At 36.7% G+C, this 16,262-nt stretch overlaps 1 protein-coding gene across 3 annotated transcripts in view; it reads left to right on the top strand.

The window, feature by feature from the left end:
• Positions 1–217: 217 nt before the first annotated feature.
• Usp37 (ubiquitin specific peptidase 37) overlaps positions 218–16,262 on the top strand; it is a 68,110-nt gene continuing 52,065 nt past the window's right edge. The window contains exons 1-6 of one of the 3 annotated variants that reach the window (XM_055616300.1): positions 218–355; positions 6,202–6,343; positions 8,522–8,590; positions 10,292–10,511; positions 11,793–11,964; positions 15,771–15,871. In XM_055616300.1, the coding sequence (XP_055472275.1) occupies positions 10,356–10,511; positions 11,793–11,964; positions 15,771–15,871 (429 nt within the window). In that variant the 5' untranslated portion in view covers positions 218–355; positions 6,202–6,343; positions 8,522–8,590; positions 10,292–10,355. The remainder of the gene's footprint in view (positions 356–6,201; positions 6,344–8,521; positions 8,591–10,291; positions 10,512–11,792; positions 11,965–15,770; positions 15,872–16,262) is intronic. The other 2 variants (XM_055616302.1, XM_055616301.1) reach the window with 2 other exon arrangements.

Raw genomic sequence — 16,262 nt, forward strand, 5'->3', positions numbered from 1 at the left:
TCCAAAGTGGGTAAAGTGGCAAGTGCGCATGTACATTAGAGTAGCGTCACGGCAGAGGCGGGGCCCCCGGGTTAGGGAATGGGCTCGGTGAGGGGCGGAGCGAGTCCGTGAGGGGCGGGCCTTGCGCGCTTACGCGCACGCGCCTGGACTGGCTGCGTCTGGAGTGCGTGCGTACGTACGTGTTTGCGTGTAGTCACAGTTCCCGCCATCAGCGGGTTTAGGTGTGTTAGGGGAGAGAACGGCCTCGCTCTGAGGCCGGGGGAGCCCCTTCCTTCTGAGCTCCTCGGCTCCTCCCCCTCCGCGGGAACTCTGTGCTTCCGGCAGGCTTGTTCCGCGCTGGGACCCCCTGGCACAGGTAAGGCGGGCCCAGACAGCTTCTGAATTGGGCCGTTTTCCCCGGCACCCCCCCACCCTGTGCGGTCCGCCCACTCGGCGTCCACCCCGGAGTTCGCCCGGCTCCTCCTCAGGCTGCCCCGGGTCCTTGGACGCCTCCCATTCCTTACAGGTGTCTCCTTCGAGAGTTTTCCCTCCACTTTCTCTCTCCTTTAGCGCGGTTCGTATTGTCACTCGCTTCCAGCATCCTAAACCCGGCCCCCGTCCACCAGGGTTCATTCTGGTGGTCTGGGCTTGCCTCCTAGCAAGGCCTGCCGTCTTTCCAGGTGACTTCCGTTGCCACATTATCTATCACGGTCTTGATGTGATAGTCATTCGTGCTCTTAAACCATTCTTTTTAGACATTGCTCGCCAGAAGTCAGGGGGTGCAGTCTTTGTCGGGCATCTGGTTACCTCCTGCACCTAGCTGTGACAGACACTGACGATGTCTAACTTAACAATTTTAAATCAAGATCTGGCGGAAAAAAAAAAATGGTAATTGGTAATAAAATTCCGAGTCTTGGGAGAGTTGTGCTGAAGTGGTTTTCGGGTATTCTTTTGGCGAGTTACAATCCCTAATGAGTCTCTAGCTGAAAGATAAGAGACTTTTGGGTTAGATATTAGAGTAGGGTACTGGGACAGACACAGATAGATGCATGCGTGTTTATTATGTATGTCATTTGCCATGTTAATATCTGGAGCCTTTGCATATGCATGACATTAGGAAGAGTGCAGTGCTAGAAAAGAAGGGTACTTCGGTAGCATTGAGAGACGCCTGACGTTTAATAAGGGATAGAGGGGTAAGGATTAGAAAGAGTAGTGTTGCATACTGGCAAAAGGTAACTGAGGAACTGAAAAACCCGGTGACAGACGTCACTTGTCTTGGCGAGAAATTTTGACGGGGTAAAACAATGTGGTTTTGGACTGGGGTTCTTCTTCTATTTCTCTTCCATTCCTCTCAAAGCTTTAAATTTCACTATATATTGATACCTTGAGAATTTTTATTTCATATTCAAATAGCCGACTGTTTAACTTCTCAAGTTGATTTTTCTCCCTTTAGGAATTTAAAATATAACACTTCTAAAAACTTAAGAGAGTCTTCATCTTTCTCTCTGTACCCAAATTCTCTCCCTGCCAGTGTCTATTTCCATAAGTGATACATCCATTTGATGTGACATATTTATTTGTTCAGTTACACTGAGTAGAAGCTTAAAAGGTTGATTTTCTTCCTTTATTTATTTATTTATTTATTTATTTATTTATTTATTTATGGGCAAGGTTTTTCTGTATACCACTGGTTGTTGTCATGGACTTGCTTTATAGAACAGGCTGGCCTCAAACTCACAGAGATCCGCCTGCATCTGCCTACACCTCTGCCTCCTGAGTGCTGGGATTAGAGCACCATCACTGCCCGGCTTGAGAGACATTCTTGATTTCTTCATCCGATGTTCTCATATCCTTTCCAAGTTCTGTTTTACTTCCAGTATATATGTTTTGCATCTATGTCTAATCATCTTTTATTTTTCTAGTTCAAACTACAGTTCTTTTTCATATGTATTTGATCTCTTTGGCTCGTATTCTCACCTGTAAAATAGGAATAAGAGTTCTCAACTTAGTGGATTGCTATGAGTTCTGTAAACTTGGGAAAGCATTGACACACAGAAACACAGCAAATAAGAATTAATTATTAAGCCAGGAAGTGATGGCACACGACTTTAATCCCAGCACTTGGGAGGTAGAGACAGGCCAGTCTCCATAAGCTTGAGGTCAACCTGGTTTACAAAGTGAGTTCCAGAACAGCCAGAGCTATACAGAGAAACCCTGAAGAATTAATTATTATTGTAATTATGAGCTAAACACTACTCTCTGATTTCCCTGTTGTTTTTTTTTTTTTAATTCTTATTTTCTTCCCAAACTCACCACTCTGTTTCTCGATTCATTTAAATAACATATAATTTCTTTGCTTAAAACCCTTCAGTGACTTTCCCATTGCCAAGGTGCTTATTACTTTAAGATAAAATTTAAAATTGCATTCTAGGGTTATAGTTAGGTTGCTGGAATTCTTCCTTAGCATGCACAAATCTCTGGGATTGAACTCCAGCACCCGTTAACGCTGACAGAGACAGGAAGATCAGGAATTCAAGGTCCTCCTCAGATATATCAGCCTAAGCTACAAGACCTTCTCTTAAAACAAGGGGATGGGGAGGGGGGAATTCAGAATCACGAGATTCTACATAACCTGGTTCTTGTCTTACTCATTAGCTTTACCTTCTGACTCTTCCTTTCTCTTAACTAACTTCCAGCCACACTGATTTAATTTGTGTAGACAACATTTCTAGTTAGGGCTTTTGCCTACGCTACTCTGCTTATCTGGTTTGTTTCAGCACTGTCATCCTTCAGTCAACTTGTACCTTAATTTTTCAGCTCAAGTAATACTTTCTCAGAGAAGCCTTCCTGATTTTTTTTCCCTCTAATTTTAACCCCCAGGTTGGATGAAAGCTACGTTAGGCAGAACCCTGTTCCGCAAATACAGCTGACCTTTTACACACACACACACACACACACACACACACACACACTCATTTCTCAAGAATTAGTTAGATGAATCAAATTGGAATTAGGATTAGGATTATAATGATGTGAAAATGTAATTTGCTGTAAGAACCATCTTGTGTTTTGAAAGAATCAGTTTTCTGATACTCTTACAACAGACACATCTTTCTGTAAGGACATATCAAAGGAAAACAGGTGGGAATATGGCTTAGCTGTAGGCTGTTTGCTTAGCATTCTGGAAGCCTGGATTCTATTTGAAAATGAGCTGTGGGCAAAAACCAACAAAAGGTCTCCAATTAAGGAATTTATTTATTTATTTACTTATCTATCTATCTATTTATTTATTTATTTATTCCTATGTTATCAAATCACCCTGATTTCAGACAATTAATGGAGGTAAACTTTTTCTTTTGTAAATTAGAGATAAATCTTATTCAGAAAAAAATTATTTTCATTTTGACATTAACTTTATCTCTTTTATATTTGTCTTATGTACTTTAAAAATTCATATTGATGGTGTGGTGTCTGTGTACATGTCCATGCAAATGTGGGCTTAGTGCGTGTGTTCCCAACAGGACATGTGTGTTAAGGTGGTCAGAAGATATCTTTCAGGAATGGGTTTGATCTTTCACTGTTTAGATCTAGGATTAAACTCACATCATCAGACTTGGGCAACTAGTGCCTTTACCTGATAAACTATACTTTTGTTGCTTATTTTTTATTTTATTTTATTTATTTTTTTTAATTTTATTTTTTTATTTTATTGAGACAGGGTTTCTCTGTGTAGCCCTAGCTGTCCTGGAATTCTGTAGACCAGACTGGCCTGGAATTCAGAGACCCCCACCTGTGTCTACCTCTCAAGTGCTGGAATAAAGATGTATTCCCCCCCCCCCCCGCCAGCTCTATTGGTCCGTTCTTACAGGCTCTGTTTTATGATTTTGTTGTTGTTGTTAGGAAAGAAAATCTTTGAAAATCAGTAGAGTAGTTTATATATTTTAGCAACAAGTTAAATTAAGGCTAGTAAAAGAGGTTTCTACAAATAGATAAAACAGATTTTGGTAGATAAGGAAGTCAATATTAAAGTTTAATAACATGTTTTAGGACTTAGAGAGTTTATACTGAAAATAATTTTTAAAAAAGTACCGTGTATAGGTGTCAAACACAAGTTGTTGGTTTTATTTTCTAGTTTGTAGTATAAAATATGTTCACAATGGAGTAAGCAGTATTAATAAAAAATACTTAGCACTTACTGTTTATTTTGTTAGAATATACCAGAAAAGGATCTAAATTTTGTGTCTGTGTACCATGTGCCTGAGTGATTAAGAGGAACACTATAAAAACAACTAGTGAGGATGAACTGTGGTAGTGGTTAAAAATTGGGGTTCCAGCCAGCTGTAGTGGTATATGCCTATAATCCCTGCTCTTGAAGAATGGGAGGAACCATAGTTCAAGGTCAGCCTTCACCTACATAGTTCAAAGCAAGCCTCGGCTACATGAGACCCTGTTTCAAACACATGCGCGTACACACCCAAAAGTAGAGAGTACAGAGAGAGAAAAAGGGAGGTAGAGAGAACAGGGAAGAAGATTTGGTATTTGAGTATTGCTTTGTCTCTTGCTGACTCTATGTTCGTTTGTTTGTTTGTTTGGTTTGGTTTGGTTTTTTGAGGCTGTCCTGGAACTATGTAGACCAGGCTGGCATCAAACCCAGAGATCTGCCTGCCTCTGCCTCCCAAGTGCTGGAATTAAAGGCGTGCATCATTACTGCAGGGTCTTTTTTTTTTTCTACTCATTTTTTTTTTTCTTTTAAAGATTTGTTTACTTTTATGTGCATATTTTTCCTGCATGTATGTATCTGTGCCTGGTGCGTGTAGAAGTGAGAAGAGAGTGTCTGATTCCCCAGAACTTGAGTTATAGATGGTTGTAAGCCACCGTGTGTTATGCTAGGAGTTGAAACCAGATCCTCTTCAATAGCAACAAGTGATCTTGACTACTGAGCCATCTCTGTGGTCCCCTGCATTAATATCTTAAGATCTAAAAGCCTCAGTTTTCTTTATGTGTATGATTTAGTGATAAACACTATCCTCTAAGTTGTTAATATTAAATGAACATGTTTGATACTTAGCACTACTATTAGTAAGTTCATGGTACTTACTGTGGTGATAGTAAAGAAATGAGTATTTTAATTAATTAACATTAAGTTTGAGGCAGACTCTCATGTAGTTCAGACTGGCCTTGAAACTCACTGTGTGCCTGAAATGAACCTTGAACTGATCCTCCTTCCTCTACCTCCCAAGTGCTGAGATTAGAGGCAAACGAGTTAATCCTGTGCTAAGTATCAAAATCCAGGGTTTCATGCAAGTACCCTGTCAACTGAGCCGTGTCCCTATCCCAAAGAGATGAGTTTCTGAATTAGGGAAGTACTTTTGAAAAGATTAGGTGTTGCATAGGTGAGAATGAGCTTAAACCTAATGTTAAAAGGTCTTGCCTGAATGATGATGGAAAAGATAAACATAGGGAAATCAGGGCAGGTGTAATGGTGCAGGCCTTTAGTCCCAGCACTCCGGAGGCAGAGTTCTGTGAATTCAAGACCAGCCTGGTCTACCCAGCAAGTCCAGGACAGCCAGGGTCACACAGAGACACCATGTTTCAAAAACAAAAAACAGGGGAATCAAGGAGCAATAGCTAGTCATACACTTTGTCATCCTCACATTTGTGTCTCCTGCAGCAGTGTCTTCTAATTGGAGTAAATCAGATTTTTAATTAATTAATTTATTTTTTTTAATGAACAGATGAATTAAAAGTTGATGTTGTGTTCAAGTTTGTGGTGGAATTTCAGAGAAAGTTAGGCTTAGAGGGGCCTAAAATTAAGAGAAGTTTTTTTTTGGGGGGGCGGGGGAGGTGAATCAAGATATCCTTTTTCTACCTTTAAAAAGTACAGATGAACATACCTTAGAAGCAGCCGTTGAGACAGTTGTGTAACAGTGTTTCTAAAGTCAACAAAGGATGTACTTTTTCACTAACTTAGTTTCAAAATCTAGCAGCAATAAATAAAAGCAAGACATAGGGTGATGGGCTTGCAGGCTCTTCCTGTAGTTCCTCATTCTCCACTACAGGCACACCCTATTTTGTGAGGGGGAATGCGTTGCACTTTATTTTAAATATTTTCAGTTAAGAGTGGTCTTTAAATGAGTGTTTTTAACATACATGATTCGTTTTCTTGAGTTGTAGTTTCACGTGTTGAAACTTTTTTTTAAAGCACACTTACGTTTTCTTTAGCAGAGTTGATGACTCCTGGAGTGACCACGGGTAGAGCTGAAAAATATGAATAGTTTCTTAAGAAAAGTACATTGCTTTTGGCACAAGCAAAATAAAGGTGAATTATTATTACGTGGAATTTTTCAGTAAAAGTCACTGAAAAGTAAGTTTTGTTTTTGTTTTGGTTCTGTGTTTCCAGTATTATGCAAATATGCAAGAATTGACAGTTTTTTATGTTTACTGTGTAATTATGCTTTTATGATTTAGCATGTTTTCTTTATCACAGAATGCCTGATACGTATGTATCTAAGTAAATGAACACAATATACTAACATATAGTTTGTAATATGAGCTTGTATGAAATGCTCAGATTTGGATAGTAATCAACTGTGAAATAGTTTAGAAAAAAAAGACTCTTATCTTTTAATTTTTAAAATGTTTCTTTGTTCTTCAACTATTACTTTGATAAGAGAATTAGTGTTAGAATTCAAGAAATCTTTGTCTCCTTTTCACGGGAATTTCAACTATTACTGGGTAGTGGCTCATTCCTATAATACTAGCACTTGGGGGCTAGGAGAGAAGAATTACTATGAGTTTGAAGCAACTTGTATTATACAGTGAATTCTAGACCAAACTGCTACAGTGTAAGACACTTGTCTCAATTTTTTTTCTTTTAATTGTTTCTATATGTACATCAGACTGAAAAGAAACTTTCTCTCTTAAGCAAGTAGGGCAAGCCTTGATAAGGTGATGAGTGTTCAGAAATGCTTATTGTTCATTCACTTAATACAAAAGAAGGTACTGAGTGTATTAAAGTTTTATCATATGTATTCTCTAATTTTGTTCTGTATCTTTCAGTTCTTTTATTAGAATGCAAAGTTGTAAGAAAATGTTCAACATAATGAAGTTCTGAAGTAAAATTTTGTACTCATAACCAAAATTTGCATTTAGAATTAAACAAAAATAAGAATTTTTAAGTTTTTTGTACACTTTAGTAAGCTTGATATTTTCTCTCTAAATTATTTAATAGTGGTATTTTTAATAAGGTAACCAAGATAATTGTAATTTATATTTCCTTTTGGTAACCTAACCAATAATGCAATATAAAGAAAGATGAAAGAATTTGGTAAGACATAAAACTTTTTTCAGGGAGAAGTATAAGGAAAGATTAAAAAAATAATAAGACATAAAACTTTTTGAGATGGACTTACTATGTGTCTTTGATCTGGTACTTGCTATATAGGTTAGATTGGCCTTAACTCCACAGTAATCTTTCTTCCTCTGCCTCCCAAATGCTGGGACTAAAGCTATGTGCGTGCCATCATGCCCAGCTTGTTCAATATTTTTGAACAATGGTACTTAATGAGATTAAAGAATATATTCCATGTCTTCAAATAGTGTAAGTAGAAACAAAAGGATAAACAGCATGCATAATACAGTGTCCGAAGTGTCAATAAGCACCAACTACAACAGGAATATGGAGAAGGATTTAAATAACCTCAGTGGGTATGAAGAAAAGGACCAATGAAAAGTAGTCAGGAAAGCTTAAAGAGGGAAACATCTAAGTTGAGTCTTGAGGTTAGAACCAAGAGAAGGAATTAAGGCAAGTTGGGAAGGAGAAAATACATGAAAACTTATAGACATGACCACAGTGTTTAAAGATTCAGTATCATGAAAATGCATGGCTTTTGGAAAAAATTTTAGTTGAGGTTGCTGGATTGAGGGGAAACTTATTGGGAATAGATAATCAAGGCTTGCACAATGGGGCTTTGATATCATGTTAGTGAGCTTGTATTTTATTATGAGATCATTAAATAATACTAAGCTAGAGAATGATTCTATTTGATTTGAAGTTTACTTAGAAAGTTACCTGAAAAGGCATATGGAGTTAAAAGTCATAGAATTCTGACCTCCCGTTTCTAGTCCAATACCAAAATACCATATTCCCAAGCTAGTGATTCTAGCTTGGGAACTGGCCCAGGAGAGGAACAGCAAGTGTATCCTTTCTAATTGTGATGAATAAAATGGAAGAAAAAAAAAAAAACCTCAAGGATTTCAACAAACAGTAGAACCACAAGTAATTGCTGGAATGTGTTACAAGTGCAGATTGCTTTTTCAGGTTTCTGTAAAGTTACTTGTTTGAGCAAAATGTCACATGAATAGGCAGGTCTAAAATAGTAATTGCTTTAAATTTATGTATTTAGTAATTTGCTAATATTTAAATCTGGCCACATTTGGCCCTCAGAAATTTTTGAGGTGTGAATCAATACTAATGAAGAACTTAAGATTCATAAAAATACTGAGCTCTCAAAATGTTTTGAATTTCTTTTTTAATTTCTAGTTACTTTCTGTGCAGTTAACTATAGGTTTTGAACTAGAGGACCCCAGACTAGTTGTCTCCTGCCTGCAGGTGAGTTTTCTGTAATTTGTAACTTTTGAAAGTAAATTAGAATTTATTGCTTATAATATAAAATGAGTTATTGTATATAAAGTATTTTTGTGGGGAAAAAAGATACCTGGCAAGTCTAGGTTCATGTGCTAGTAGTTGACTAAATTTGTAGTATTTGTACATGTTTTATCTTCCTAAGTCATTTCTCTTACCTATTTGGCCTCTATATACAGTTGATTTGTCACTTGTGTTAACATCTGGTTTATTGAGGTCTTTGCAAAAAGAGATGTTATAGAGAAGGAATAATTCAGCACATGGATGCTAAGTCCATTAATACTATATAGTACTATCAGCTGAATATATGTGTTATTTCATCCCTCCCACACACACCTTATATTGTTTGCTGAGCCACTTTATGGTTAACAGCACTAATATCAGAGAAGGAAGTTCCAAGTTAGTGGAATTGGCTCCCAATTTCAAGACTTAATATCTCTTTTATATTCTCTTTTTTCTATGTTTCCAGTAGAGCCATGTTAGCAGTAGTAGTGTTCATTGATATTTAATTATAAACATATAAGCAAGAGTCCATTTTACAGATACTGTTTTAGAAGTTGAAAATACATAAAAAATTGTCTTAGCAATTTTAGACATTTGCATATTTATATATGCAGTACTATTTGATAGCATCTATTACTATAATTTTACTTGTTGACTTTTAGCAAAGATAGTTGAAGGGTATTAGCTATCCTATTATTGATTATTATAAGTCATTTATAAGCATTAGAAGTTCATTCAAGAAAGATGATTCAGCAGGTAAAGTACTCAATGACTAAGCCTAATGACCTAAGTTTGAATCCCCAGAAACCACTCAAAACCTGGACAGAGTGTATACATGTCTGTAATCGTAGCATACTCAGACAAGAGATAGGAAGCAGAGACAGAATCATTGGAAGCTTATGGGTTCACTAGCCTGGCGGATGCGCCATTGAACAAAAGTGACCTTGTTGGAGACAATTACTGTATGTATGTGTACCTCTTCTCATGCATACACATCATACACACACTCAAAAAAGAAAAAATAACTCATTTTCCAAACTTTGAATATTTGTCTAAAGTTAAAATTCTTTTTAGAAATCATCATGTTGAGTATTGTATGGTTCTTAGGGAAGGAATGAGTTTGTTTGTTGTTTGTTTGTTTTCTTTCTTTAGAGATTAAATGGTTTTTTTTATGTAATTCTGGATGTTGAACTAGTTTGTTTATTCCTAATTTTTAAAATTCATTTGGTGTCTGATGTACATGTGGATATACTTACTGCTAAATTATGTTGGGTGAAACTCCATATTCTAAGGAACAGAATCAGTTGATTTTCTAACTTAAAATTGAAATTCAGATTTTATTATATAGAAAGAAAACAATCAGTACTTTAATGCCAAAGTTAGTGAAATTGAGAATGGAATTTTCTAATTGCTATATCAGCTAATTTATGAATGGTACAGAATGGTACAGTAGCTAATAGATACAAAGAATTGACCACGTACAGAAGAAATGAAAGGTGATTAAATTCTACCTGCCTTAGTTGTCTGTATTTTCTGTATTTTTCAACTGATCAGGGCCATTGAAGATGAGGATGCATCATAAAAGAGATTTATTGAAGTGGAGATATAAGATGATTAAGTATCTTCTTTAAAACTATTTTTAATCACTTGTATTTTTTTCTTTAGAATCCATCAGGTGAACATATATTTTTGCTTTTTAATTGGTTAAAAGCAATTATTTTTAAAGAAAATGTCTCCTCTGAAGATATATGGTCCTATCAGAATTCGAAGTATGCAGACTGGGATTACAAAGTGGAAAGAAGGATCCTTTGAAATTGTGGAAAAAGACAATAAAGTCAGCCTAGTAGTTCACTACAACACTGGAGGAATTCCCAGGGTATTTCAGGTATTACAGAATGTGATTTAGAGTGGTTCCTTAGTAAATAGCCACACTATGTTGTAGTGAAGTGGCCCTACAAAGCTTTTTATTTTCAGGACACTAGTACTTTTATGTACTGGCTTTAGAAATTACTCATAGTACTGTTCGGTTTAATGAAGAAGAAGAAGAAGCAGTCACCATTGTTGCAAAGAAAATCAGTGGGAAAACACTTAGCTTTAGGTACCGAATATTTAGCTATTTGAAAAGTTACCTTAGCAGCCATGAACAGTGATACATCTCTATGATACTAACACTCAAGAGGTCGAGGCAGGAAGATCAGTGCATTGTTATCTTGGGTCACATTAAAAATACATTAAAAATTTGTTACCTAGTTTTTAAAGAAGTATATTTTAACCTTTATGCTCAAATTTTATTGAAATAAACCTTCCATTTGTTCATATTTTTGAACTGTGAAAGTAAGTTGCTTATGCTTTTGTATATCACATGTATTCTGTTCTGGTATAGTGGTAGTACATGTTTGTAATTTCAGCACTTTGGAGACAGAGCTGGAGACAGGAAGAATAGGCCAAATTGCACTTCACTATGTAGTGGGTTTAAGGCTAGCCTAAGTTATATAGTGAGATTGTCAAAACAAAGGTCAGAGAGATACCTAAGAGGGTAAAAGTTCATACCAGCTGGTGGAGGGAAAACCAATTACCACAGGTTGTCCTCTGACCTCCATTGGTATGCTCTGGCACCTCTCACCCCAAATACTCACAAAATGAATAAAATGTAATAAAAAGTTGGCTTGAAAAGCTAAATGTGAGCTTGGCTTGACACACATCCGGCACCTAGGCAGAGGCTTGTTAGTTAAGAGCGTTGTGAGTTCAGAGAGCAGCCTTGGTCTACAGTGAATTCCAGGGGAACCCCATCTTAAAAAAAAAAAGTTAATTTGAGGTTAGAAAAATGGTTCAGCAGTTGAAAGCTGAACTTCTCTTAGAAGAACCCCAGCTCAGTTCACAGCACTCATGTGGAGCAGCTCATGACTGTCTGGAACTCTAGCTTTTTTTAGGGCATTCAATGCCTCTGGCTTCCATAGATGCCAATACATACCTACACTCAGACACACGTGCATCATATAATTAAATATAGAATAAATTTTTTTACAAAGGATATATATTTGAGTTAACTTTATTAAAGCAACTCCTTTTGGAGGAAGAAAGAAATGTATGAAGGTTAGCAGTTTTTAGACTAATTATAATTTGTTGTATATTGTGGGTGAAAAGATAAATTTTCTTTTTTTTTAAGCTAAGTCATAACATTAAAAATGTGGTACTGCGACCCAGTGGAACAAAACAGAGTCGCCTAATGTTGACTTTACAAGATAACAGCTTTTTGTCTATTGACAAAGTACCAAGTAAGGATGCAGAGGAAATGAGGTTGTTTCTAGATGCAGTCCATCAAAACAGACTTAATGCAGGTAAGCACCATTCATCTCATGATCCTGACTTTGACAGCTCTAAAAGAAAATGATGGATAAAGGCTGGAGCTGAGGCTCAGTTGGTAGAGTGTTTGCCTGACATGTATAAGCCTCTGGTACCAATCCCTAACAGCTCAGTACACGGAAACCAGGCATGGTGAGCATGCATGTAATCCCAGCACTTGAGTAGAGGCAAGAAGAGCAAAATTTAAAGTCATTCTCAGCAACGTGAGCTGTATGAGACTATTAGGAGCTCAGACCAGCCTAAGCTATATGAGACACAGAATATAATGACTGAACATCAGTATTCCTGATGAATACTGTTGTAAAAATCTTCAATTAAGTGCTATTGGGCTGAATTAAATAGAACAATACAAGAATTATGCTAAATTTATTCCTGGAATGAAAGAATACTGTAGCATTAAAATCCTCTGTATAATAATGAACTACATTAACAAAAGAACAACAAAAGCCACATAATCATATCAAGTGATGTATTAAAAATTTAATATTCTTTCACAATAAACACACTAAATAGACTACGGAGTACAAGAAAAGTATTTTAGTGTGATAAAGGCTATGCATGTTAAGCCTACAGCTAACACACTTAGTGGTGAAAATCTAAAGCTTTTTCTCTAACATCATTGACAAAATAAAGATGCCTGCTCTTGCTACTTCTCTTCAGTTAGCATTTGAAATCTTGCCAGAAAACTGAGCAGTGAAGAAATAAAGGAGGAAGTAAATATCTCTGTTCACTGATTATCTCAGTGTAAGTTAAATGTAGCACATGAACAGACTGGCAGTATAGGTCCAGTAGAGCAGGTACTTAGTATGCATAAGGCCAGGCACTCCTTATCCTTTTTCCACAGAGAATGAAGGTGTAGCCGTGTGAGTTTTACTATCTTTAATTGATATATTAGTATACCATTCTAAAATAAGGTTTTTGGGGTTTTCTATTTAATAATTAGTCATGTCCATGCCACTTTTTTTTTTTTTTTTTTTTTTTGAGACAGGATTTCTCTGTGTAGCCTTAGCTGTTCTGGGCTTGCTTTGTAGATCACACTGGCCTCAAACTCACAGCAATCCACCTGCCTCTGCCTCCCTGAGTGCTGGGACTAAAGGTGTGCACCACCACACCCGGCTTCATGTCACAATCTTGAACTATGTTAATTGAGTCTGAACATTACTGAGCACAAGTAGGGTATGACAACAAATGTCTGCTGCCCTGGCACCCAGGAAGCTAAGGCGAGGAGACTGTTTAAAGCCAGTCTATGGAACTCAGGTGAGGAACGCCAGGAAAGAGATGTGGACAGCAGTGGCATAGTTACTCATAACTCTGGCACTTGAAAGGCTAAGGCAGGAAGATTTTGAGTTTGAAGCCAGCCTGGGCTACATAGTGAGTTCTAGGACTGCCAGGGCTACACAGAGAGATCCTGTCTTAAAGAATTAAAAAAAAAAAAATTGTGTGAAAAAATGATGTGTGTAACAAACCATGGCTTTAAATGCATTGAGAGGAAAGCATTTTTTACTCACTGGATATTCAAGGATCTTTCTTATGCTATGCAAATACCCTATTACTAAGCTACATTTCTTGCTCTATTATTTTTGTTTTGAGATAGGGTCATACTAAGGTGCCTAGGCTGGCTTTGAACTTTCGGGCATAAGCCTCCCACATAGTTTGGCTTTTAGGCATGTACTACCACACCAAGTTTTTTAAGGAATGGGTGCTGATAAGTGTGTGTTAGAGATTCAGTAAGTCATTGTTATTAGTTAGCTGTGAGCTTAGCTCTACATACTCTTTGATTTTGGCCAAATCATTGTAATTTCTTTAGGTTTATTGGCCTTAATGCATACCAACATATATTGTAAGGACTGGCATTAGATAATGTAAAATACCTTGAAAAATACAGCTGGGCATGGTGACACATGACTGTCATCCCTTCGTTGAGGAGGTAGGGGCAGGAGCATTGCAAGTTCAAGGCCAGACTAAAGTACTGATAATATAGTAAGTGCTGAGCATCCTGAACTGTAATAGCAATACTCCCTTCACACACTCCACAGTAATAATACATGAAATAAAAACAGAAGAAAGGATGTTACAAAATATTTGTTGGAGCAGAAGAGAATTAATATTGGTAGCATTAGCTGTATACAAGATAAATTGCTAAGTTCTTAAGGAACAGTAGATACTTTTCTTTCATCTAAGTAGAGTTTGAATCACAGACTTGAGTATAAAAAATAAAATGATAGAATTGTGACTTAAGGAGAAGAGTGAATTCTGACAATCTCTTGGAAGAAAAGATGATAGATAGCTTAGACTCTATGATCTCCATGGCAAAGGAACAAGATACAAAACGTTAACTGGAGTGATGTCACAGAGTAATTTCTTTCTGAGGTTCTGGGGATTGAACCCAGAGCTTTACAGATGCTAGGCAAGCACTCTACTGCTCAGCCACACATAATAAGATATTAAAATCATTAACATTTTGAAATACTATCTTGGTAAATTGTGTAGGCGTCTTCAAACTTGTTCTTATATATGACATGATGCTAATATCATTATGAGACAAAAAGCAATATATATATTATATATGTATAAAAGCTAATAAGAGAAAGGGAACTCAGGAGAGAATTGGAAAAAAATGAATTTAGGAAGTAGATGAATCTTACGCATGAAAAAAATGCTCAAATTACTAATTAAGCTTAATTTCTTTTTAGATTTGTTCATTTTATTCTACGTGTGAGTGTTTTGCCCACATGTGTATATGTATAACATGTGTGGTTGGTGACTGAGGAGGTCAGAAGAGGACATTGAATCTCCTGAAACAGGAGTTACTGATGGTTGTGAACCATCATGCAGGTGCTGGGAATCAAAGCCTGGTCCTCTGCAAGAGCAACAAGTGCTCTTACCCACTGAACCACCTGTCCCTAAACTTAAAATTCTTACTGTGACTTTGGAAGCTGTATGAGGAAAGCAAGATCAAAAAGCATTATACATGTCCTTGAATTTTTTAAATGAGTGTGGATTTCTTTGGATTAAAAACTATTCTGCTTGATATTTTTTTTAACTAAAAACACTTTTTTTTTTCATTTATTGTTTTTTGTGGGTATCTGTATGAACCCACTTACCATGCCATAGTGTGTGCACATAGGTAAAGACAACTTTGGGAGCTGATTTTCTCCTTCCAGCTTGTGGCTTCCAGAGATTGTCTCAGCTTGGTGATATGTGCCTATACAAACACACAAATAATACAAAATAAACAATATGTATTTTTTTAAATAAAAAGTATAATTGTTACTATTTTTCATATGTTTTCTTGATATTAGTGTAAGTATTCATGCCCCAAATACTCTTCCATTGTATTAATTATAAAATATTATGTTTGAGAATTTCTAGCATTTTCTTTTTGTCTTGTAATTATTTTTTTTAATAATTTATTTAATTTTATTGTATGTGCATTAGTGTGAAGATGTCAGGTCCCTTGGAATTGGGGTTACAGACAGTTATGAACTGCCATGTGGGTGCTGGGCATTGAACACAGTTCCTCTAGAAGAGCAACCAGTGCTCTTAACCACTGAGCCATCTCTCCAGCCCCTTGTCTTGTAATTCTTAAGCTGTTAAATGGTCTCACCTTTTTGTGTTATTTGACTAGAGCTTTTATCTGTAAATGTTATTATGTATCTCAGTTGTACATTCTGTCAGAATTGTTTTATCTTTTTCCTGTTAATACTTTCAATTCTGTATAGTATATAACAATAATGATGAATATTTTTATTAAGTTAAGTGATTTATTTTTGTCCACCAGCTATGAAACCTTCCCAAGGGTCTGGTAGTTTTGGAGCTATTCTGGGAAGCAGGGCCTCTCAGAAGGAAACTAACAGACAGCTTTCTTACTCAGACAATCAGGTATGTTCATGTAAATCTTACAGCTTTTTAAAGAATCCACTAGCACAGATAAACTAAGTAGTTGCATGGTATGGACTTTCTGTGATGATCTCTAATGTAGCACTATCACAGTGGTACCTTGACATAGCTGACCTTTATCACTTTGCTCACCTGAACCTTTTATATAAATGTATGTATGTATGTATGTATGTATGTATGTATAACGTTTCTAAGTTTTACCACAATTTTACCTTTTTGGGGGGTTGTTTTGTTTTGCTTTGAGACAAGGTTTCCCTGTGTAGCTCTGGCTGTCATGGAACTAGCTCTGTAGACCAGGCTGGCCTCAAACTGAGAGAACTGCTTGCCTCTGCCTCCCAAGTGCTGCGATAAAAGGCATGTACCACCTCCGATG

This window comes from Psammomys obesus, unplaced genomic scaffold (genome assembly GCF_907164565.1).
Source record: "Psammomys obesus unplaced genomic scaffold, mPsaObe1.curated_primary_1811, whole genome shotgun sequence".
NCBI lineage: Eukaryota > Metazoa > Chordata > Mammalia > Rodentia > Muridae > Psammomys > Psammomys obesus.